General features: G+C 41.5%; 1 protein-coding gene across 4 annotated transcripts in view; it reads left to right on the top strand.

Annotated features, from left to right (window-relative positions):
• Window positions 1-8,182: 8,182 nt before the first annotated feature.
• The window catches only part of iqsec1b (IQ motif and Sec7 domain ArfGEF 1b), a 199,272-nt gene continuing 182,797 nt past the window's right edge, over window positions 8,183-24,657 (top strand). For 3 of the 4 annotated variants that reach the window (XM_034585126.1, XM_034585125.1, XM_034585124.1), the window contains exon 1: window positions 8,183-8,732. In XM_034585126.1, the coding sequence (XP_034441017.1) occupies window positions 8,452-8,732 (281 nt within the window). In that variant the 5' untranslated portion in view covers window positions 8,183-8,451. The remainder of the gene's footprint in view (window positions 8,733-24,657) is intronic. The other variant, XM_034585132.1, reaches the window with a different exon arrangement.

The following is a 24,657-nucleotide window of genomic DNA, read 5'->3' as shown; positions in this document are numbered from 1 at the left end:
GAGGAATACGTCCCCTTCTCACTCAGAAGGCAGCACAAGTTCTGGTCCAGGCTCTGGTCATCTCACGCCTAGACTATTGCAACTCCCTCCTGGCTGTTCTACCTGCTAGTGCCATCCGACCTCTGCAGCTCATTCAGAATGCAGCAGCTCGACTGGTCTTTAACCTAAATTCACTCACACCACTCAGCTCCTCCGCTCCCTTCACTGGTTACCAGTGGTGGAACAAGCTCCCCATGGACATCAGGACAGCAGAAAGTCTACACATCTTCCGCCGCAGACTAAAAACACATCTCTTCAGACTATACCTTGAATAAGAAAAATAAAAGTACAAGAACACACGTTAAACTCAGCTGAGTTACTAGTCCACAGACTGAAGGCACACTGCCCCGACCCCACTGACTGCTACACAGTGCTGGTCACCTATTAATTCAAATGTAATTTATATTAACCCTAACCCTAACCCCAAATCGCACCAAGTTTTACACTGCACAGGATACACATGCAAAGTATGAAGTCAATAAGATGAACATGAGATATGTGTTCCACATACAGACATTTTGTGGAATTAGTGTCACTGAAAATAGCATATGAAACATTTCTGATCCTTTTTCTTCTTCTCTGGTCTAGCTGTGTCAAACTTTTTTTTTAGTTCCTGTTCCAAGCTAAAAATATAAAATAACTGAATGCACCTTCTCTCATGTAATCATAGGTGAAACATTATCACCAGTAATTGCCCAAGGACAAAGGCTGGGATGCTGTTAGACCCAATCATTCACAATGGAACACACAGTGCAGTGATGTTGCTCTATGGACTTCAGCCAATCAAACCTTGAACCTGAGATAGATGACAGGCTAACAAAGAGTGTGAGATTGCAGAGAGGTGATGGGTTGTATGTTAACAGCTGTCCACTATATGTTTCGATAAAGAATATGTCCAGCAATAACAGGGGTTATATACTGTAGATTTAGGAATATAGATCATTTGTGAATCACATTCAAAAGCTTGATAAACCCTAACAATTATCGTTGCTCCAAAAACTATTAAAAAGACATTTACAACTTAACTTTTACACCCTTTAAAACCATTTATACACATTGGATGTGTGTTACATATTGGTTTTTACTATTATAACATGCATAACGTCCTATAGTCTTCTAGTTTAAGCAGATATATACAGAGAGGGCGTCAGTGTGGGTCTGTTGCAGCGCAGCCTGGACAGGATCTCAGTGAGGATCATTATGATGTTGACATGGAACATGAATAACCTGGTAACTCATACAAGATTCTTATACGAGCAAATGAATCCTCGGTGACAAAATAGGTGAACACTCTGACAGCAGGTGTCAGCTTCTAATAGAAACATAAAGTCTACCAGCATCAGACTCTTCTCAGCAACAGGGCCAGGGTACTGTAAGAAGAATTGTGTGCATTCAACACGGTGGAACAGTTTTTGGACCAGGAAGATAACATAGTTCAAGTGTTCATATCACAGTCCTTAGGGTATGGGTCATATTTTAGCCATAAATGACTTTAAATCTAAAATGACTGCAGTATGACAAAGTCAGTATTACAGTGCTTTTACAGCCTGGATTTTAACAGCCATTTCTCCGGTGAGCATTGAAAAGAGTACAAACCATCTGTGGATCATGAAAATCTCAACAACAGAACAGTATCCACAGTGTGTGTGTGTGTGTGTGTGTGTGTGTGATTCAGGTGTCACTCTCATTTTGGTGACCTAACTCTAAGTGTACCTATATCCGAACACTTTAAGGGGAAAGCATGTTTGCAGGTTAAGTTGTAGTCAGGGTTGAGGTGATGGGTACATTTCCTCTGAAGTCATGGAAAAACAACTGTGTGTGTGTCTACTGGTTGTACTAGAGTCTTCCATTCAATAAAATCATGAGAGGTAGTTTCATACAGGGAAGATACATTCCCGCCCAGTGGATGTAACAATGACTACAAACCATCATGCATCCCGTAAAAGACTACAAAGCCCATGAGTCAGCAGGGCAGTCAGCCCAGCTGAACTCTGTAAGCTCATTGCTGTGGTGAGGGAGCAGAAAAGGGAAAAGATGAAGACTGAAGTGTACAGAGAGGAACAGGATTTAGTTATGTTTAATGTTGACAGTGAGCTAGGGTTTTGATTTGAATACAGGTTTTGTTTATACCTTCTGCATACAAGAGTTAAGTGGACCTGTTAAAAGAAATCTGAACACACTGAATTTCAGTTGGAAAACAACACTGTCTCACTGCCCTGCGCCCACACCTCCAAAGCTCCAAGAGAGAAGCTCCCGACCTCTCAAGACATCACAATATTTAAAACGTAGACTTTCAAGGTTAGTAAAATCTTACATCCATGTAAACCTGTGTGTTATCTATAATGGTTTGAGGACACCTGAGGACCTGTAGGTCAGAAGTTAGCATTGTATAAACCAACTGTACCTTATATTGACCATGCAGTTATTCAGTGATACTTTTGGAAAGTTGGAAATTTAAAGAAAAAGGTAAAAAAAGAACATGCAGTGATAATGTGAACAATTCTTCAGAGCAAGGGCAGGAAGTGAGTAAAGTGGGAATTAAAGTATGCCTATTTCCCCCGCACACCAAGCAAATAACTTATATTGCAGATTCAAGTTTAATTCATAGACCTTTTGGATCATTTTCAGTTCCAGTTTTATTTTAGAGTTGTCTTTAGTTCCATCATTTGAATTCTGTTTATTTCTGGAACTCCTTGGCTGTGAATGACTAAACTACTGACGATGAGTGAAACATCACTGCTGCTTTTGGCAAATGTGTGATGAATTAATAACACTTTGGCTGCTATAAATAGCCACAGCTGTTTGTGATGGTTTTGCATAAGATGACTCTTGTGGTGACGTTGGAGAACGTTTGTGATAAGACACTCAGTGAAACTCAATACTTCTTCTTGGCTGCTCTTTTCATCAGCGTGTCTGCTGAGACCGGTGATGTTAATCAGGAGCTTAGTCCAGTAGAATCTGCTCTAATTTTTATATATTTAATCATATATATACACATATAATTATCTTTACTTTGCTGGAGGCACTTTGCAAGACAAGACATAAATGTTTTTGCAGCATCACTGACAAACTTATAAATAGCCTGCAAACCTTCTGAACTTCCTAAACCTTTAAAGTCCATAAATCCACACTGTGGAGGGGGGGGGGGGGGGGTAGCGGCTTCTGTTGGCTTTAATGTTCTGTTGGAAATTAAATTCTAACTAGCCCCATGAAGTCAGAAAAATCAATATGAGGCCATAAAAACTTCTGAACTCCACCATTAGGGGCATTAAGCCGGTCTCTCTCTCTGGCTGCAACTTTGCTTTGTAGGAAGAAGTTTTGTAAAAAACAGAAAAAGGCCATCTATGCGTCTGAAACCATAAAGACAAATATAATCTCAGAAGACTCTTATTCAATCACAAGCTGCGAGCTGGCAAGAATAACAGACTCTCCCATGTGTGCTTTCGGATTCACAGTTTGGCCCAGGCTTTGCTCTATTGTTGTCTGTGGTGAACACTTCAGCCACTTCAGTCTGTCGTTCATTCATCTGGGGACATATGGGATCTGGCATTACAGCTGCTGCTGTCACTGTTTCTGTAGCAACCTTTGATACGTTGGCCTTTTGTGAGATGACACTCGCATCTACACCGAAGATTTGACGTGAGCCAAAGCTTTAGAAAATACACCCTGGATCTGCTGGAAACAGCACGCAGCAGAAAACTGTGAGAGCGTCTTGCCGTGGCTGCACAGCCACTCTGTGAGACGCAGCTATATCATCTGAAGGAAAAAGAGAATACCCCGAGTGCTTAAATAAAACTTCTGAAAAAAGAGGAGGGGGAAATTATCCATTTTCTGCAATTCACTCTTTCTGCCATGCTTTGAAGATTCCCACAAGGAAAGGATCAGAGAATCTTCTCTGTGAATTATGCACATTATCAGTCCCCACTTTTTCATCAGAGATGTGGTGCAATGCATCAAAGTGTTTGGCAGGTGATGGCAGGGAGGATTTAAGCCTCTGTATTGTGTCTGTCAGTGGACAATGTGAGCGAGCCTCCTCCTCCTCCCTTAAGCTGATGGAATCCTGCATTTACCAGATGAGACTGGATTCCTTCCTGTGCCTTATCACAATGTTTTATTGCTGGAAACTCTCAGGTACTGAGCTAGACGCTGGATTCAGAGTGGACCAACATCTCCACTCCCAACACTGTTGACTGACTGCGTCCTGAGCACACTAACCACTAGAGGGCAATCAGTGTGTGAAAGAAGCATCCAGCAGCCACAGCATGTGTGTCAGGGATCATGACTGTTTTCATATGAGGTCTGCCTCTCCACTTCCTTTTTCTGTATGAGAATACATCCAAGTGTGCTAAATACAAAACAGAAACAAAACACAGAAACCTGTTTTTATTTGGAAGCTATTAACACAGTGAGGAGAGCAGAATTTGACCATCTCTCTGAATAAAAATAAAATAAAACTCATGAAATGTCATCTTGTATATTATATTTCTTTATTCTACAGTCAAGCCCGAACCACCTTCTCCACTTCAACACTAAGACAAAGAAATCCAGTATATTTTATTCCTATTGAAGCAGTGACATTGTGGTTATTCACGTTGAGTCACAGGAGTCATAGGTTATATGTATTTGCGATGCCGCTTTGCAAGGAGATAAAGATGAATGGCCATCATTATCTCTACAGACTGTGCTGCAGATACTGACGCACCTTGATATAAGGTGTATATAATCTATAATATATGTAGATTAAAATATCAGGGACATGTCAGAAGAAACCCTACACGTTTCAAAGACAATCACATGTTCTCCATAGACAGAGGAGACTGTGTGGTGTTTCATTTTCGCATGATAACCTATGTGCAGAAACTACTTCTCACACAGAAGACAGAACACGCAGCCGCTATATTTCACCCATGATGTGATTTATGAAGGGACAGTATGGAGCAGTAGACGTGCAGAATATCATGGAACACCTTAACCGTGTAGTCACAATCTCCCAGCTTGGAATCTGAATGGGGTTTTGTTGTATGAAATCCCAATGTCTCCTTTCTGTCACCTTGTCAGCAGCTATTCTTACAAAATAGTGACCCTCTGTCATCCCTTGCACAACCTCAAAGGTAGAGTTGCACCATTCTCCAATTGTATTTTTTGACATGCTTTACCAGTTCAAGTGTGTGCATTTTAAATTATAAATTTGTGATTCATATTTTTCCTCTGTGTTTTTTGTTTTTGTAACAAGAAAATGTATTTAAAAACAAAATGACGTGGATGAAAATGCTGCATTAACTGACCTCTAATAATTCAGCTTTCCACCTGGCTGCAGTGATGTAGAGGCTGTAACTGTAAACTGTAAACTTCAACTAGAAAAGACAAAGTTAACAAGTTTCCTTATGAATTATTTCTCATATGAAACCTGTAAATGCTTGGACTGTTGGTATTAAAGAACTTTAAAATGTAGATTTGTCTTACAGGTTTATGTTTTCAGTCAAAATTACACAGTATCTTTAAAGCTGTAACCAATCATTTCTTTCAATGATTTATGTCTCAATTCGTTTTCTTATCAATTGCTGGGTCACTCAAATTAAGTTCTCTCTGAAACAACATTTATTTTGCAAATCATGGACACTTAAAAAACTATGTCTGTTTACATGGGAAATATGATGGAGGGATTAGGGTTAAATATCATATTTAGGCTCTTGTCCAAATGATAATGGTGTAGTGTGTTCTGTTACAGCTGCCAGTAGAGCAGGTTTACCATCATATGACTTTAATGTTCTTTAAATGGTGACGCTGCATCAGGGGACCCACTGAGTGGGCCACACTGGTACAGAGTATGCAACTGCATTCAGAAACAATTACCCACCGAAGGTCAGGTGTGAAGGGCATTAGCACAGAGAGGGATGGTTAGGGGAAAGAATGCAAAGGCAGCTGCTGCACATGATCAGTGGAGGGCCGTGGGCGCAGTGAACCTCCGGGAGGAGAAAGGCATTTATATGTGACAAAGGCTATGGCTTTGGTTTCCATGGCGCATCAGTTACACTATGATTACACATGTTGTACACACTGTAGCCTTGTGAGCCACAGATACACATAAGCTCTACCTAACCATTCCATTCAAGCATGGAAAAGGAAGATGGTTCAGTCACATGAAAACATCTTCATGATTGAATACAGTTTTTTTTTTAAAGCTTCCCCCGCTCCAGTACCCATATACTCCCTGTGGAAGAGGAATATTCTGATGCTGATGCCAGCGTAATATGCAGGTTGCAGTTTTAATTAAGGCTAACATAGCATTAAACTGTGGGACAGCTGTGCACACTTTAAGGGTTCATGGTTATGGTAGTAGGAAGCGTAAAGGTGCTGAAATGTGCTTCCATGTAAGAAGACTTCTGATCAGTGTTCAACTGACACAGGTGCTCTATAACTCCATGGGACACAAACCCCCAAATGTTCTGCTTTGCATCTGGTTTGTGGTGATTTTACATTTTGCAATATGGGAATATGTACTGCCAATTCATTATATATTCTAACAAGATGAGGTACAACCTAATCCTGTCTTGAAAAGAAGGTCCCAGTGCCTAAATCTAGTTTAAGTCCTTAACCTTGATTTTATCAAGCAGTATTAAAGGTGCAATTATCAATATTTTTTTATTAACAGTTGTTCACTATACTGTATGTAATGAGGAAATGGTTGCTATAGTGAAATTCCCACAGGCAACAATAACCCTGCTCAGCTCCATAGAGCTGTGGTGAACTTTCTGCACCTTGTTTCCAGCAGGCAGCTGTTTTCCGACAGGAAGCTGTGATACTGTCCCTGCTAACTGAACAATGTACAGCCTGCTGCTGCTGCCAGCGTTTTTAAAAGAAACTAAAATGACACGTTGTAAAATTATACGCAACATACACCTGCTCCCTTTTAGGACACAATAAATGGCCCCGTCCCAGTTTATATCACAGAATCCCCATCATCCCATTATTGTACACCAACCCCTGCAAATACATGAAACATTCTGCTGTTAAATATACTGACTCAGTGGACAACTCAAAACATATCTTTTTTTATATAGCCTGTAACTAGCAGCTGTCTGTTGTAATATTTCTATAGAATCTGTGTGGATGTGGTTGTATAACTGGTAAAACTCCCATTTCTACCTCCTCAAGTATTTTCTCCTTCCTCCAAACCTTTGTGTGTTTTTCATGGTTTTGTTTTTACTGCTGACTTGTATTTTGAACTGCATTCTGTTTACATGTGCTGAAATAATAAATAACGTTCATTTATACATAAATTAATGCTAACTTGTTCTATCTCTGCTCATTGTGTAAACAGGGAATTGTTTGCAAACATGTTTGCCTTTTCAATTGTATACAGGGACATAAGGTTTAGGCTACTGTTTTATAAATAAATACTATAAATCCTGGTTTGCTGCCACAGAGTGGCCACAAAGGGCACTGTGATAACAAATTCTTCACCATCGATGCATTGAACCAGGCAGCATTAAAGGGATAGTTCACCCGAAAAGGAAAATTGACTCTATATCTCGCCACTATGCTGATAGAGGGGTGGGTGAAGTGTTTGAGTCCACAAAACACTTTTGGAGTCTCAGGGGTGAACAATATTGTAGCCAAATCCGATACAATTCAAGTAAATGGTGACCTATTCTTCAGTCGTAAAAAACAACAGAAACAAATTGTTGAAATTGAATGTTGGTGCTTCCGGACACTTGGATGACACCACAGGAGCAGTATGGAGGCATGTTATGTTTTTTTCTGTAACTTCAATTGCATTGGATTTGGCTAAAATATTTAGAATCATATTTGTGTTTTTATAATCATCATTATCTCCTCTCTGTCTTTTTGTTACCTGATTGAGCAGGACACAGCTCCAGGGTTGACTAGTCGTGTGCAGGCTGGAGCTGGTGGAGGGATGTGGAAGTGGTTTGGCTCCTGTTTGGACAAACACTGAGATGACATGAGTGGAAATGACAGTCCAGGTACAGAGTGAGTCTGTGTCACTGCGCGACACAAACTCAGCCTACCTGTTGATACACAAACTGTGTGTGTGTATGTGTGCGCGTGTGTGTGTGTGTCAGAGCTCCAGCAGTGAGAGGGTTAACGGTGCTCCTGTGAGCGGAGCGGCTGCCGGAGCTTTAGTTGGGCTGTTGCGCTGCAGAGATCGTGGACGCGGCGGCGGCGGCGCACAGCAGCGCAACAAACCCCCGGACAAGTTCCCAGCAAAGCGGCTGCCACTACACTACGAAGCAGCCATGTCGGAGCGAGGGAGGGTCTCTGGATGGTGACAGCGCTCAGTGTCACTACTACTGAGCGTGCGTTTGTTTGTGTGTGTGCGTGTGTGAGGGCGCGAGAGTGGAAGAGAGGGAGCGAGAAGGCTGCTTCCCTGCGTGTGTGGATATCGCCTTCATGGACGGGCAACGGGGCTTTTACGAGATGGAGAACCCGGCAGAGAACCCCAGCAAGGCGGCGGAGTACCTGCAGGAGCTAAACAAGATCATCGAGACCCAGCAGGAGCTGCTGGAGAAGCAGCGGGTCCGGATCGAAGAGCTGGAGCTGCAGGTGACGGATCTTTGCAAGGAAAACGCCTGTCTGAAGGACCAGCACCAGCGGCACCTGGCCACCTGCAGGCTCCAGCAGGGGAACCACTCCAGCCTGGGAGCCATCAAGGAGAACGTGCTGCAGGAAAAGTAAGTTGTGTGTGCGTGTGTGTGCGCGTGTGCTGCGCGCTGTGGACGGACAGGACGCTGCCAAAGTTTATTGTGTCACCAGATTGTTTGCTCCAGGGCCGGAGAGGTCTCTGTGTTCATCATCCCCGTCAGGTGGAACCACGCAACCGAACCAAATGTCCACTTCTCTGTCACTTCTGTCACTGACATCTTTTGTTTTTACTGATCCGTGTAATTTATACATTGTCCGGGATTAAGCCAGGCTCACACGCAGGCTACGCACGCGTTCCACGGCTGTTGCGTAATGTGGATCCAGTTAAAAGGCGCACTGTAGAGACACCGTATAACATCACGAGTATTTGTCTGAAGGGGAGCTCGGGCTGTGTCAGAGCACCGGATCAGTGGGTGTGACTTTTATTATGACACGCGTGGAAATTGCGCGCTGTGCATGTGTTGTTGTCAGGAAACACGTTTACGCGCCTTTGGTTCTCTGCTTGGTCGAGTCTCACCATCTGCTTGGAAAACATCCACCAAGTTGTTGCCAGTGATTGATTTACGTGATGTACACTCGGTGTGTACAACAGCAGTTTGACTTTGACTTATTTCCCTCACCACCGTGGCTGGCTTTTAATTTGAAAAGACGCACTTGGCTTGGAGAAGTGCCCGGTGCTACTATAACAGCGACTCACAAATGTTCCATCAAGACTGCCAACACATAGAGGGTGGATTGAATGGTGAGACATGGGTGCACGCTGTGGGTATTGTAGACTAAAAACTGCAGTTTGTGGTGCGCGTAGGGAACTTAGTGCAGCCACATGGTTTGCACATTGTGGTGTTGTGTATTTATTTATTCACAACTCCAGGCTGCAGACTGCTTTTAAGAGGCTTTACACTTTCTTAGGTCACCACTTGCCACTACATGCACTATCTTATAAAATACTTTAATTTCTAATGCACACAGTGCCGGTTCCTGCAGCATTGTACAGATACAATCGCAGTATGAGGGATATTGATTATCTCTGATCCAGGTGTCAAACATTCTCTGCTCCCAGATTCTTTGATTAGAGGATTTGCTGCCTTATCTGCTGCTTTCTAAATATGTCTTTGGATTAAGACTGTTGGACGAACGACATTTTCATCATCATTTCATAGTATTTTCTTTTCATTTTAGGGACTCAGGTGTAGCACTAATCCCAATATTAATATATAGCCCTGGTCCAGCCGGATACAAATGATCAGGACACCAATGCCCAGAAGTAGAAGAACATTTCAGGGTTTGATCAGCTGATAAAATGTGCTCTGTGGCCAAGGGTTGAAAACACAGCCTTGCTGGATGTTAGGAAATCTACTATCTGCGAAAACAGGCTTCAGGCGGCTGCAAACTAACACGAGAGACATTCAGACAGAAAAAGGTATTTTCCATTAAAGTCAATACAAACCATGTAAAATCAAAGATGGCAGCCACCGCTCTGCTACTGAGCAGTGAGCCTGTGGAGGAGACATCCTGGGTGTTCTTGCATGGTTTGTATTGACTTTAATGGAAAACCCTTCTCTGTTGGAATAATATATTTTTTTTTTCACTTTGCTGTTGCGTGTGTTTATTTTACAGCTTGTAGGTCACTTAGAGGATTTTCTGCCATGCAGTGACTCTGTAGTTTCATATGACACATTTTATGAATGGATGTTTGACTGAAAAGTTTTAGTTCCAGGAGGAAGCCATGATAAGCATTTTACAGTCCTGGTTCAGAATGGGACATTGACATTAGCTGGGAGTAATGGTGAATTTAACAATTCCTTTCAGTAATCTGTTAAAGGGGACATAGCATGCAAATTCCACTTTGTTAGTGCTTCTACAGGTTAATGTGGGTATCTGGCATGTCTACCAACCCAAAAACTCTGGGGAAAAAACACTTGCGCGTTTTGTTATAGTTCCTCTAAGTCAGAAACGTCATGCTTGAGCGACTCGATTGCGCTTCCTGGGTATTGTGTCGTAACAAGGAACTGGAAGTCTCCCTACATGGTCTTGGCCCCCCCCCGTCCCCCCCCGTCCCCCCCGTCCCCCCACACTCGTTACTTCCGGGTTTACACCGGAGGCAGCGCAGCGCCGTTCCCAAGCACGCAGCCGGGCTGTTCACACGGGACGAGCATTTCTCCGCGCTGGTCAGCCCGCGATTCACTCACATGTGGCATTTGTCTGGATCGTTGGGACTGGGAGGCTGCAGCAGCTGCTCGGGAGCGACCGCTCGCTCTCCCGTGCGTGAGCTGGAATTTGTGTCAGCGCCACGCAGCCAGCAGTGTGGACGACTTCCGCAGTGTTCAGCGCTACTGTAACCCCCGAACCCCGACATTCAACGGGTACAACAACAAGCGGAGAAAGCAGAATCGCGGGCTGACCTTATATATACAGTCTATGGGGCTGACCAGCGCGGAGAAATGCTCGTCCCGTGTGAACAGCCAGGCGGCTGCGCGCTGGAGAACGGCGCTGCGCTGCCTCGCAGCGGTCTTCCACACTGCCAGCTGTGTGGAAGACTTCCGCAGTGTTCAGCTCTACTGTATGCCGGGTTACAGTAGTTACACCGGACGCGGAAGCGCCGCTGCGAGGCAGCGCAGCGCCGTTCTCCAGCGCGCAGCCGCCTGGCTGTTCACACGGGACGAGCATTTCTCCGCGCTGGTCAGCCCCATAGACTGTATATATAAGGTCAGCCCGCGATTCTGCTTTCTCCGCTTGTTGTTGTACCCGTTGAATGTCGGGGTTCGGGGGTAAATGATGGTCTTCATAGCCCCCCCCCCCCCCACCTCTCTTTCTCTCTCTGTCTGTCTGCTTGTGTGCTTGTAGTGGATGGGCAGAGGGGGACATTTAATTATGTGATTGGGAAAATTAAAACTCCAGGACAACAGAAGGGGAATACAAAGTATGGGATGCATATTTGATAATTTATATCATATAAAATATGTAATTTATATCGTTTAAAATCATGGGGGGAGAGGGGGGAGGGGGGAGCTGGCTCATTAGCATTTAAAGGAACAGGCACTCAAAACAGGTCACTCTGTGGAGGGCTGTTTTATACAGGGTAAAAAGGAGCTGTTTTAAATGATCCTTGTGGTATTTTGACCAAAGTATGTTACAGACATTTCATTAAGACCCCAAGGAACCATATCAACTTGTGGTAAAATGGGCATGCTATGTCCCCTTTAATTGTTTTTTCTTCATTATTAGTATAATAAATATTAATTGTTGAGTATATAAAGAGTTTACCCATTCAAATTTCCCCAAACGAAAGGGGCAGTCTAGCATGGATGGATAATATGTTTTTTTTATGATGTTAAACAGAAAAGCAGTTTGTTTGATAAATGATATTAACAATTAACGCTCTATCAAAATGGTTGGCAGTTCATTTTCAGTCAATCAACTATCGCAGCTCTAATTTTGATAGAGAAGGTGTTCTTGGAAACCTAATTGGGAAACTGCTAAAAGGGAGAATGGCTTCAGAGTGAATTGAAAACCTATATAACGTTGCAGTCCAGTGATTTAGTGTTGTACTTAAATTGGGGGAGATGGAGTTCAAGATAATGTTCAAGAGATATATCCTGCCTCAGTGTGTGGATCAGGTACCAAGAGACTAGATTCTACATTTCCCTTGATGTAGCTGGGCAGTATGTCAGGGTGTTTTCACACCTGAAAGTCCAGATCAAGGTCCGAACCAATGAGTATTTTTTCGATAAATTTTACACATTAGATCTGGTCATGGTTTTAGTTTCACATAGGAATTTTGCAAGTTCGTCTGTCACACCTACGTCTTACCGTCATCATCTAAATGTGCGTCTCATGCTGTTCTCTCCTTCTCATCCTCTCAGAAAATAACTTTTCTGAGTTTCTACACCAGTTCATTTTTAGTTCTTTTCAGGCTATTTTTCTTCTTCTCTTGTTTAACAGCTGATGAGCCTTTAATTGGTGGAGTCTGAACCGTCCCCAAAACGTGTTTTCACACTGCAAATGAACTAAACCACAGTTCAGTTTGATCCATGGCCCACTTTCAAACCTACCTTGTACCAAACAATGAAACTTTTTGACTTTTTTAAATTTAGTCCAAACCAAAATAACAGATGTGAAATGTGTCTGGACCGACAGACCAAAATGTAGTGAACCAAAAGAGATCGATAGGGGTCAAGCAAACCATGGATGTGGTTCGTTAGCAGTGTGAAAACCCTTTTGGGGATAGTTCGGACCTTCTGATCAATTGCAGTAAGTTGAGACGGCATTAAAAAAAGGAGAAAAGAAGAAGGCACATTATTGGTCTCTCCAGAAACAGAGTTTGCAATCTTCGCCTTTGACAGTATAATGTTTGAAAGATGAGTATGATTCTTTGACACATTTGCCGGACATTGGTGATGGTGGTAGCAATCAATCAAATTAATACAATAATAGAATCAAGTAGGTAGACCTAGCCAATGTTGGGGATGAAGACAGGAAGTGTGTATGTTATACAAAGTGGAGTAAATTGCACTTTGAAACCAAAACTAACCAGATCAAATGTAAACAATGTAACAAAGACATGAAACCTTACTTATGACATGGGTCTGAACTTTCAGGTGTTAAAATGCCCCGAATCGGACTAAACTTAAAGGTCTGATGGTCCAAGCAAGTAGTGTACATGTAAAGAAACCCTCAATCAGAGCCTCCTAGTGTGTTGAGTGGTGTTTTTATACAAACCCCAACACTGCAGTTTGTAATGCAGACGGCCTAAGCCGAGTTATCTTACATAACCCTGATGACATCACCAAGGGCCACAGTCAGCATTACATCAACCTAATGTTTTCAGTGATGATGAAAATGAACTTGACGTGTAAAATCAGTGGATTCACCGAACTTAATGTGCTCCATCAGAATAAGATATGAGAACCTTGGTAATCCAGAATTGCAATAAAACGGTGCTGTTTATTGATTTTCACATCGCCTGCAGTAAAACCAAAGATATCAGAGGAATAAACTGTGATATTTGACAAATTGATATAGTCTGTGCAAGTGCCATGGTAGCATCCCTAACTCCCTCTGTGCTCCTGCCTCCATGCCCGTCTGAGTATGAAATTGCATCTGTGGTGATGAATGATTAGCTCTAGAGTCAAACAGATATTTTGATGATCACAGCACAAGTTCAGATGCCACCAGTTACGCCGCCGCATCTGCTGAAAATATACCGCCTTCACTAAATTTACTTTTGCTCAGGAAAGCTGCTTCTGCAGCAATACCCTGCCGTTTATTTGTGCCGAGTGCAATACTGTCAGGCCTTTTAACCTATGACATCATTATCATATTTGCTCACTCATCATTTGTACAGGGCTATAAATAGTTATCAGTGCAGGGCAGGGGGTGGGTGCTCGTCTCTCAGGATTTTCCATCCTAGTGTTGCCTTTTTTTAAACCTGAGCGCAAAGAGCATGAGGATTTATTTTTGCTTTCCTCTTGCATGTGGTTAAAAGTCAAATATTTTTAGTTAAAATCACTTGCTCTGCACACGCACGCACGCACGCACGCACACGCACACGCACACACAGTTGAGAGGAGTCCAGTCCCCGGTGGTCAGTCAGCAGTCGCGCCACGTCAGCTGTTCTTTTTATGCTGACCGCTGTCAGCATGTACGGTCCCAGCCTTGACTGGAAGGCCAATGGGGGAGCTCTGTCCCTCCCAGTTCCTCTGACACACACGCACACACATGAACGTTATGCATGATAGGTCACCCTGTTACTCCAGGTAATCAATGTGAGAGAGGGCTGCTTGGAGGTTTGAGCAGTATTTATGTGCAGATCGAGTGGGAGCATGTTGTTCCTACCACAGTCCACTTTATGAGCTAATCCACTGTTTACTTTGTGCTTCATGTGGCTCTTATCAAAGTCACACTGCATGTGTGTCCCCAACAATACAGGAAAAAGATTCCCTCAGTTGATGGTTTGAACACATTTGCAACACCAGTTTTCAGGTTTATTGAAGTGACAAACCAACATGGCCTGAAGATCTGGGTCAGTGAAATGAAATGGCTTTAATTTATGAATATAGGAAGTGCTGGATTAACAGGACAGATTAAGTGGCCAAGGGCAGGATGTTGCTGTTGGGCCCCTGTTGGATTCTGTAATTACAGAGTCCACAGCAGACTACACATGACGGCTTCATTTTATGCCCACTCAGAAACCCAGGGTAACACCACCTGACCTCAGGTTGTCTCTCAGTCATTAAGGTTGTGGGAAGTGATTCAAAGTTTGTTAAGGAGAATTTGCCTTGTGAGCACAATATGAAAGTAAATTATTACAGGTTCATGACTAGATTTTACCACAGGGCCCATGTGTGAAACAGGGCCACAGCACTAGTACACACTAGTATTATACCTCAGTAGTGCAGAGGGAATTTTCGGGGTGACAAGGTGAGGAGATGAGGTAGACTTTGGCCCAATCCCATTTCACCCCTTAGCCCTTCCCCTTGCGTTCACATGTAGGGGTAGGCTGTCCCAATACCTGTTGGGACGGAGGGGTAGGGCCAAGGCGTAGGGCTCTATACCCCTCAAAACTGAGATTTTTCCGTCCCTCACTTCAAACCTAGGTGTACCCAGAATGCCTTGCGAATCACCGGCAAGCTGGGAGAGAGACCAACAAATGTTTGATAATGATTGTAATATCTTAGTTTAATATAGTTCGGAAACGCTGATGGCCCCGTTTCAGTCTGAAAACTGCTGGGCTACATTTCAATCTGAACGCACACAAACTAAGATGTTCTGAAACGATGACATAGACACTAACAATCGCTTGCTGATTGGGTCTTTTTGGTCCCGATGTGGTCTTTGCTGATTTGTCAGGCTCCTATCAAATGAATCCCCTGAAGAAAAAACCAGCTGGCCTTGGCTACCAGTGTAGAACGCAACATGGATAATCAGTTACAAGCATTGCTGACCCTGCCATCTTTGCTTACAGCTGTTTGGCAGTAAAATTCTGCATTTAACAATGATACAGCTGCTTGCCTGTGTAGAAGACGAGCCATTATGCGATATAACCAGTTCTTGTTTAGACTGCCATGTTCACGCCCAGGTTACATGAGTGGTCAAATGACGTGTAATTTCAGGCATGAGAGTATGGAGAGGGATAAAAACCGATACAGAGCCAAGACGCTTGTGTGGATGGAGTTTATTTTAGTTTGAAAATGACGTTTTTTAAATGCAAACGTAGTAGTATGGATGTAGCACAAGGGGACTGTAGTCACTAATCTCTCATGCATGGGCTCTCTATCTCATTATCTTCCACTCCGGTGAGTCTCAGTCAAGTATTTCGCCCACTGGTAAAATTTGGTATAACAGGTCTGCTCTGGATTATCATTATTGTTTATTATACACCCTGGTTTAGGATTCTCTCCATCACATTACATTCACTCATAGACACAAAGAATGATCCAATTCCAGCACTGTATGTCCCTCAGACACTGCATGAGCTGCTTTCTTTAAGAAAGGCCTCATCAGTTTGTCGTGTTTACATGTGAGTGTGTGGCACTGCAGGAAGCACTTGTAACACTTCACTGGGCAGCAGCTCAGAGTGTCAAAAAAAAGTGAACGTTGCCCGAAGACATATGAAAATTGTTTGGGAATTTAACAAAGTTTCAAGTTTGAGTAAGCACAGACAGTATTCCACAGCTGCTGTGGGCAGGCTGTGAAACATACACTGTTTGTGATGCATTTAAAGCCAAGGCAGAAATCCATTCCACACAGAGAACACTGTAGATTTTGAAGCCTGAGGGTGGCGTCGACATGCTGCCATTTGAATATAGAAGATGAGAAGAATAAATACACTTTCAAAAGGAGAATGCATTTTGGAATGAAATATTCATGATGGGTGTTTGAAGTAAAAGAGATGTGCTACCTTATATGATTCTGTCAGAGTTTGAACACTGACATATAACATCATGTACACTTGCTTTATGTTGTTCCTGTATTTTGATGTTTTATGCATGTAAACTTGCCAGAGGGTTAATACAAGTTACACATCAGAAGATGCAGAATGTGGTGATTTATTTACAATCTGCACTGGCTTTGAAAGGCACATACTAATGAGAAATTGATGTATGAAATAAATGGTTTCACAATGAACACACAACAGATCCAACAATCCACTATTATGTCAAATGAAAGCTGAGTAACACAGATCTGGTTCATGCATCTGCTTTTAATTATAAGGCTGTTTTTCCGGGTGTATCAAGCTTTTCTTATGAGATTGGTTTTGAGTTTGCCCCCTGTTGTGAGATCATGATGTGAGATTGAAAACTTAATTAATGTCCACATTAACAGGAAACATTTTCTTCACTCATAATGACTTTAATGTTGGTTTTAATGCCAGTCTGATATGATTTACAACAAAACACATTTTCACTATAATGACAATAGCAGCTGCGTAATGTTATTATATTATAATTATCTTGCAGCGACTGTGAAACCTCCACATTAGTCAGCAAATAATTTCCTTGTTTTATGAATCATGCCGTCTTGTTGGTTCTGGTTGGGGACGGCAAATGCATTTAAAATGCAGTTTTCTATATCGTGTTGAAAAGTGTGACTGATGTGGAGTAAGTGTTTAATGTTATTTACTGAATTATGCAGATACACATGCCCAAAAGAGCAGCTGAGCTGATCAAACATTTATTGAACATGGATGTAACTTTACATAAATGCTTCATTAAACCTGCTTCAAGAAGTTACCTTTCTAAAACACAATATAATAATAATTTATAATCATCCAACCAGGAGAAAGAAAGTGTAAAATACAACACAGTTTTTCACTAAAATACTTTACCTCCAAACATTTTCACCAATCTTCTTTAAATACAAACCTAGTGAAAATCCCAGTAACATAAAGCATATATAAAAAAACTCATAACATTTAATAATAACAAATGATTTGCATCTTGGACATAAATAAAAGCAGTTTGACAGAGTGTGCTAATAAAAACTATTTCAAACAGTAACAACAACAAGACTTTCATTTAGCCATGAATGAAATAGTTTACTGTTTGAGTTCATGTAATCTATCAACAGGGTTGATTCAGACTACTACAAACCAGGTTTCATTTTTTTGGTGATTAGTATCATCACCCATTGCATTACAGAAACAATTAATTGAATCTGAATACTTCTGGAATAGATCCAGTATCCATATATATACTATATTGTTAGCTAATGAGCTTTTTGAGAAGGAATCTTACCCTTAAGTGTTTCTATAGATTTGAAGCTGAGGGCTCAGCCTCTTTATATTTATTTGCACAAATTGCACTGGACGTCAACAAACTTGTGTTGCACATTATAAGTTAAAGTGAAAGCAATACTTGCAGAAATTAAATCTATTATAGACACTGCTGCTTCTTAAACCTTCCATTTGGAATCACACTGTTCTTATACCACAAAGTACAACAGTTAGTTAATAACATAAATTGGTGAACATAAAAATTCTGGTTGCCCTCCTTATCCTTAAAGAAACAGCTTTATGAACAAGTTTAATTCATAAAGAAATTAAATACTACATATAAATTAAAATATTATCAACATACAGTTTCTCCAACACCCCTGCAAAACGACGTGGTTCCCCCACAATAACCAGTGCAAAAATGGCTTCATTGTCGACCTGTGATGGTTATTTTTCATAGTTTTCATTGTGTTGTTTTCATAGTTAATTAAAATGTTTAATATTCATAATTTCGATTCATGCCAAACTCAGGGCTACATTATCTACCTTTAGTATAACACACCCAAATCTTCAACACTCTTTAAGTGTAATGTTTAATCAGTGGAGTATCCTGTTCACGCCCTCCTTACATTGATCAGTATATGAGGTATAAGTACCAACACTGCTGACTGAAGTGTATTAGTGTGTGTTGTGTCCTGGTTTGTGACTCGTCAGCACTTCTTTATTGGCAGTTACATGGCAGGCTGAGGTGAGAGGAGCTGGATTTAGCCTGTATTGATGATTTTAAAATATGTGGTCACATTTGGAAACACTTAAGTGAAGCGTCCCTGTGTCTGAATTAAATCTATATTAATTTATAAACATTTTGTGACCTTTCTGTTAACATTTTAAATATGATTCCTCTGAGAACGGACCACTGGCTCTGTGCTAAAATACGCTCATCAATAAGCTTGTGGCAGTGTGGGGAGCATAGAGTATCTTTTACTGGAGCAGACTGTTACAAATTATATACATGTTTGACTCCCTGCCAAAAAGCAAGATTAAAAGTGTTTGGATTTACATTGTTAGAGACACAGTTTCTCTCCCAGCCATTGTATGTATTGTGTGCATCTATAAGGCCCAACCAATGCAGAATGCTGAATGTTCCCTTGAGTCAGCAGGTTTCCCACATTGCTTTTGTCAAAGGTCTGTAATAAACCTGAGCTTGTCCTTATATTGTTTGAGCAGTAGTTTCCATGACAGAGATAAACTTGATGAACTTGGCCTCTCTCAGCCACCTGCACTTCCACATTTTAGTTTTTCTTTATCTTCATCTTTTTCTATGCAGAGTAGAAATGCACAGAATAGGGCTGCAGCTAATAATTATCCTCACTGTCGATAAATGTGCGGATTATTTTCTCAATTGTTTTGTCAATAATGGGTCAGAACATTTTGAAACGTGCTCATAATTTCCCTCGGTGTCCAAGGTGGCGTTTATCTGACGATTAGTCCAAAACCCAGAGATATCCAGCCTAATATCTGACACTGTCAAGTAACTGGAGTGGAAATAAAAGCCGTCTGCAGCTGCTGTCGTCTGGGAAGGAGCAGGCTCCAAACTTTTCAGATCCATTAGTATTCCATTACCTTCAACATCTCTGTATTGTTGGTGATGCCTTATCAGACAGTGTTAGTAAATATTGTTCACCATTTTTGGAACCAGTTCTGAAAAGCTCTGCAGACAAAGTACAGATGAATTTAGCTTTTAATGCCAAATGGTTGAGTAACTTTTGAATCAGGCTCAAGTTCTGCCATATTGTGTTTGACACAATGTTTAATGCAGAAGCGTCATGGTGCCTGTTCAATCACCTGAATGATCAACCATCACACTCTCAGGTGATCGGTAGGATTTCTGTCAGGTCAGAAAGTTTTGGCCAGTTGATTTTGCAATGTGAGCAGTTCCACAGTCCAATTTCCCACATGGCTACATTTCTATGCTCTGTACTGAGCTTTCTTTACTGTCATTGAGGAAGTATTTACATGTTATGATTAAAACTGTAGCTGTGATATAAAACTGAACTGTGGAACAGTCTGTATCTTTCAGTTATCTGCAGGTAAGCTTGATTATAACTTTTTTTTTTTCAATACCGGAGCTAAATCAACACTTTTATAATGTTTCCGGTGCCTAAACGGTGGCAGATGGTAAGAGCGGCTTTTTTTATTGCTCAGGCAAATTGGAATTTTAAATGAAAAATTTTAACCTTCAAACTTTTTAAAGTATTGATTTAAACGTACAACTATAAATAAGTGCAAAACTCTCAACAAATTTACATAACAAAATCACAAAATACATAAAACCTAACCATAACAAAAATAATTAACACAAAATAACAGTTTCAGTGCTTAATACAGCAAAATACTCCAAACTCTTCAAGACGTTTCTCCTCATCACCCAAACACAAAACACATTGTTGTCGTGTTCCTCCCTTTACACTGTATTGTTCTAAAGTTTCAAGCACCAACACCTGCGTTGTGCTTCGGTCTGGTGGTTACTGCACATGTAGAAACTGCTGCCTGATTGGCACAGGATTTTGGTACCGAACCCTATCTGCAGCTGCATATTCTTCTTTTATTCTTCTCACTCTCAGCAAAATGTATCATTGTAGAATTACACAATGCTGCTTTGCTCTTTTTCAGTCAACATTAATGAGAATGTGGGTGTCTTGTTTGAATAACCTTTATTGTGATTGTCACTGGACAAAGCCAAATGGGGGTTGCTAGGAGAAGGGTCCCTAAAGTAATCAGTGGTCTGTCTGTCAAGTATAGAAAACCATACAAAAAAAATAATATACAAAACAGTCAGACATGGCAAATATAGCCTCTGTGGACAATAGCCTCAAAAAAATATGTTTAAATGACGCCCGCTGCTAGATGCAGCCGTGTCACCCACAAGTTCCACAGCATGTCTGTAAGCTACACTGAAATACCATCTTTTGGAGTTACCAGGGGGTTAGTTGATGTGTATGGTTTTTTATCCTATTGTATCAAATTCTTACAAATGATTTTGAATGTACAAAACTTTCACACATTATGATTTAAGCACCACTGTTACTTATTTATCTCCACATGTCTTGCTTTGAACCATCATACATTGTGTTCTTTATCAGTAGTGGTCTTCACCCAGCCAGATGACCTCAGGTGAGCTCCTCTTGGCACCGTTCTCTGAGAGCAGATGATAACATTTTTCTGTAGGATTTTATCAGATGTGTCAATGGAGGCCATGTATCATTGGGCTGGAGTCATTTCTCTGCCAGCTACAGGACCTGTCTTTAAAACTGGCCTGATCGCTGCTCATCCATTATATCACAGTGGACCCAAAGGCTCATTGTTGAACAAGCTGGAATTGCAATTCCGTCTGCCGCCTTGTCAGTCATCATGGATGTGGGTGTGTGCCACTGTGCACGTTGGTTCATGTTAGAGTTTGCACAGTTATTCCAGTGGGATGAATGAAAGTCAAAAGTGCCAGTTGGGATTCACGGTTCCCTGAATCATCTGTTTAGTCATTAACATCTTAAATGCTGCAGGGGATAGTTTGTGGAGGACATGATAAACACTAGGGAGGAAATTCACTTCTATATGATGATGAATGAATCTTTAACACGAACATAAGCAGAGTTGTCCTTCTTCCTTCTCCATTCTCCTGAGAGGGACACAAGTACTTTTGTTTTACAGTGTTGTCACTACACCAACTTTTCTTGTGGACCTCACTGAGTCTGATTGCAGTAGAATTATATGGTGACTTTTGGTTTACTTATGGTTACTTAAAATTGCAATTGTGATTCATTCCTCAACCACATTTTTTTAGCAGGGAGAGCTGCTGCATCAGATCAAATGCTCCTAATGTCTTATAAAATCACATCAACAAATGACCTTTATTACACCACGTGATTAACAGAATACCACATGCAGGAGGGAGAGGCGAGAGAGCTACTTGGAAAAGTTGAAAACATTTGTACTATCTGGTATTAACTTGGGATCTAGGTATGGTTATCTTAGCTGTATAAGAAAAAAATCCCTCCATCCAATTGTAAACGGATGCAAATACTTTCCTTTTAGGAAAAACAAGTAGAGTCCATACAGCAGCATCGCTTAAGGATACTCCTGAGTGCCCGCTACGGTGGCAGGTAGCTGAGGTATTGGTACCATTGGCACTTATTATAAGGTAGTGACGCTACAAACAGTAGCCCATTGATGCTTTAACTGTCTTCATCAGTCACATGATGCACAGGTTGCATGGTGGGGAAGTAATGCGGTGGTTAGCACTGTCGCCTCACAGTCTCACAGCAAGAGCCAGGATCCTTTGATGTTCTCCATTGAGCGTCAGTGTGAATGTGAGTAGGAATGGTTGTTTGTCTCTATATGTCAGCCCTGCTATACGCTGGTTACCTGTCAATGTCAGCTGGGCTTAGCTCCAGCCCTGCCTGGAACCCTCAAGTAAGTTGTGTAGATCAGTGATTCTCAACTGGTGGGTCGGGACCCAAAAGTGGGTCGTGGACCCGTTTTCAGTGGGTCGCGGGCCTTTGCCTGGGCAAAAGAAAATGTGCAGAAAGAAATCCTGTGCTTTTATTTTGAAGGGGATTTTTTATGCAGCGGAGTGCCGTCTATTCACACTCCTTACTTAAGTTACTTAAGTACTTACTTAAGTTACTGAATTGTTATGTATGTTGTATTACCTTGTGTCCTTAAGATGCACTTTTTGGTTTTTAATTAAAATGCAGCTAAATGAGTGTAAAAGGGAATATTCCCCTCTCTAGCATCACCACTTGCTGGTCGTTTTGGTTTATCATTAAACTTGTTTTTTTGTGTTGGCATACTGTGATATTCTGTACTATCTCAGGTTCAAACTGCACCATCTTTTCATTAAATAAATTTGAGAAGTTGAACATTGTCCTCGATTTGGGTCGCGGCTTGTCATTAAGGGGTGATGGTGGGTCCCGAAGCCAGACCAGTTGAGAACCACTGGTGTAGATAATGGATGGACAGTTTGAACACTGTAGTGGAGTAGAGTATTACACACCACATCTGTTGAGCTCAAGGTGGAAGGTGGAAAAAGGCGTCAAGAGTACGTAAAAGAAAAGAAAAAAAAATCCGATGTACTTTTACATTGCAATCAAACTAAGTCTGATATAAAACTGTGATTGTGTGTTCACACCAAACATGAAGCAAGTTTTAGATTACATACAAAGTGAATAGATGTGAAATTTGCCCCATTCACTTCACCTGCTTGAGTTGAAATATTTGAACTTGAGTGAAAAATGTGCGTGTTGTGATGTTGCAAAAGATTATCAGTTGTGAAAAAGGAAACTCACTGGTGACGGGTCCTGGAACTGACCTGAGCTAGCAGGTCATCAAACTGGCCTCGGGTCAGCCTCTGGTAGTGCTGGGAACGGCAGACAGTGAAATTCCCTGAGCTGTGTGCCCCATGTGTCTTGGACCCACTGCACAGAATGGCGCTGGCTTGTCCAGTGTTTCCACAACATGTACAACGCAGCGGTTGAAGTCACTTCAGCCAGTTGTTCTCCTCTCCTCTTTTCTGGAGGAGACAGGTGAAAATTCTCAGGTTGTGTGTTTATTTGTGTTGCTGGCATGAGCAAATGATCCTGTGGCCAAACAAAAACCTGCTATGCCTGTGGTGGGAATTCAGCATGACAGATAGAAATCAGGATAACCATGACATGTTGTCGGCCTACTTACAATTCATTTTGCCACTGTCATATAATTGTATTCATAGAGGAGCCAAAAAGACATCCTGTTCATATCCATCAGGCACAACATGTACCTTTTTTAATTTGTTGATCAGATATTTGTCATCCACTGCTGTGCAGAGTATCTAAAGGTCAGCTGTGAGTGTAAATGAGCTCTGTGAAGAATACTAGCAGGTACACACACACACACACACACACACACACACACACACACACACACACACACACACACACACTCACACTCACACACACTTCTCTGAGATGTCACGAAGCTTTCATCTTGACATTTTCAGTCCCTGTGTTAAAGGTTCCTTCTAATAGTGTTCATTCAGTATCGTTTGTCCTTTTTCAAAAAACTGATCTGATTTACCCGCTTGAAGAAAGTCTGACAAATACCATGTCTCTTATTAAATGTCTGTCTATCACTCTATGTAACCTATCTGTCACGGCTGTTGTGTGCTTTTCCTTGCTACTGTAATTTATTCTGATTATCAGAAATCTGCATTCCCACCATACATTCTTATAGACAAAGTTTGGTGGTGGACTTTTGTGATCAAGCAGAACTTCAGTAATCTTCATGAACCCCAGAAACCCAGGAGAGCAGTTATCTTGTGAAGCCACATGGTGGGATTTGAAGAGGAATGGAAAAGGAGAAAATTATCTTGCCTGTTTCTTTTCAAAGTGAAATATTGACCCCATGGACTTATATTCATTTTAAGTGACCCATCACCTGCTTATGAAAAAGTAAATTCTTCACAAATATTGTTCATATTTCTGATATCTACACAGTTTGTGCTTAGGGCTAAAACCAACCTTGGGGCCATGGAGCCAATATATATGTATTGACAGCCCAGAGAGATGCGTTCCATTTCATTTCACATCATCCAGCAGACTGAAAATGAGAGCTGCTCCAGAAGCAAAGATTTTCCACTCAGCTTATAGAGGGATCGTGTGGATTTTCTCAGGCTCTTTCAGACATTGGGTATTTGGTAAAGGCTG

This window comes from Hippoglossus hippoglossus, chromosome 5 (genome assembly GCF_009819705.1).
Source record: "Hippoglossus hippoglossus isolate fHipHip1 chromosome 5, fHipHip1.pri, whole genome shotgun sequence".
Classification (NCBI taxonomy): Eukaryota; Metazoa; Chordata; class Actinopteri; order Pleuronectiformes; family Pleuronectidae; genus Hippoglossus; species Hippoglossus hippoglossus.
The sequence above is the reverse complement of the archived record's forward strand: the minus strand, read 5'-3'. Positions and strand labels throughout refer to the sequence as shown.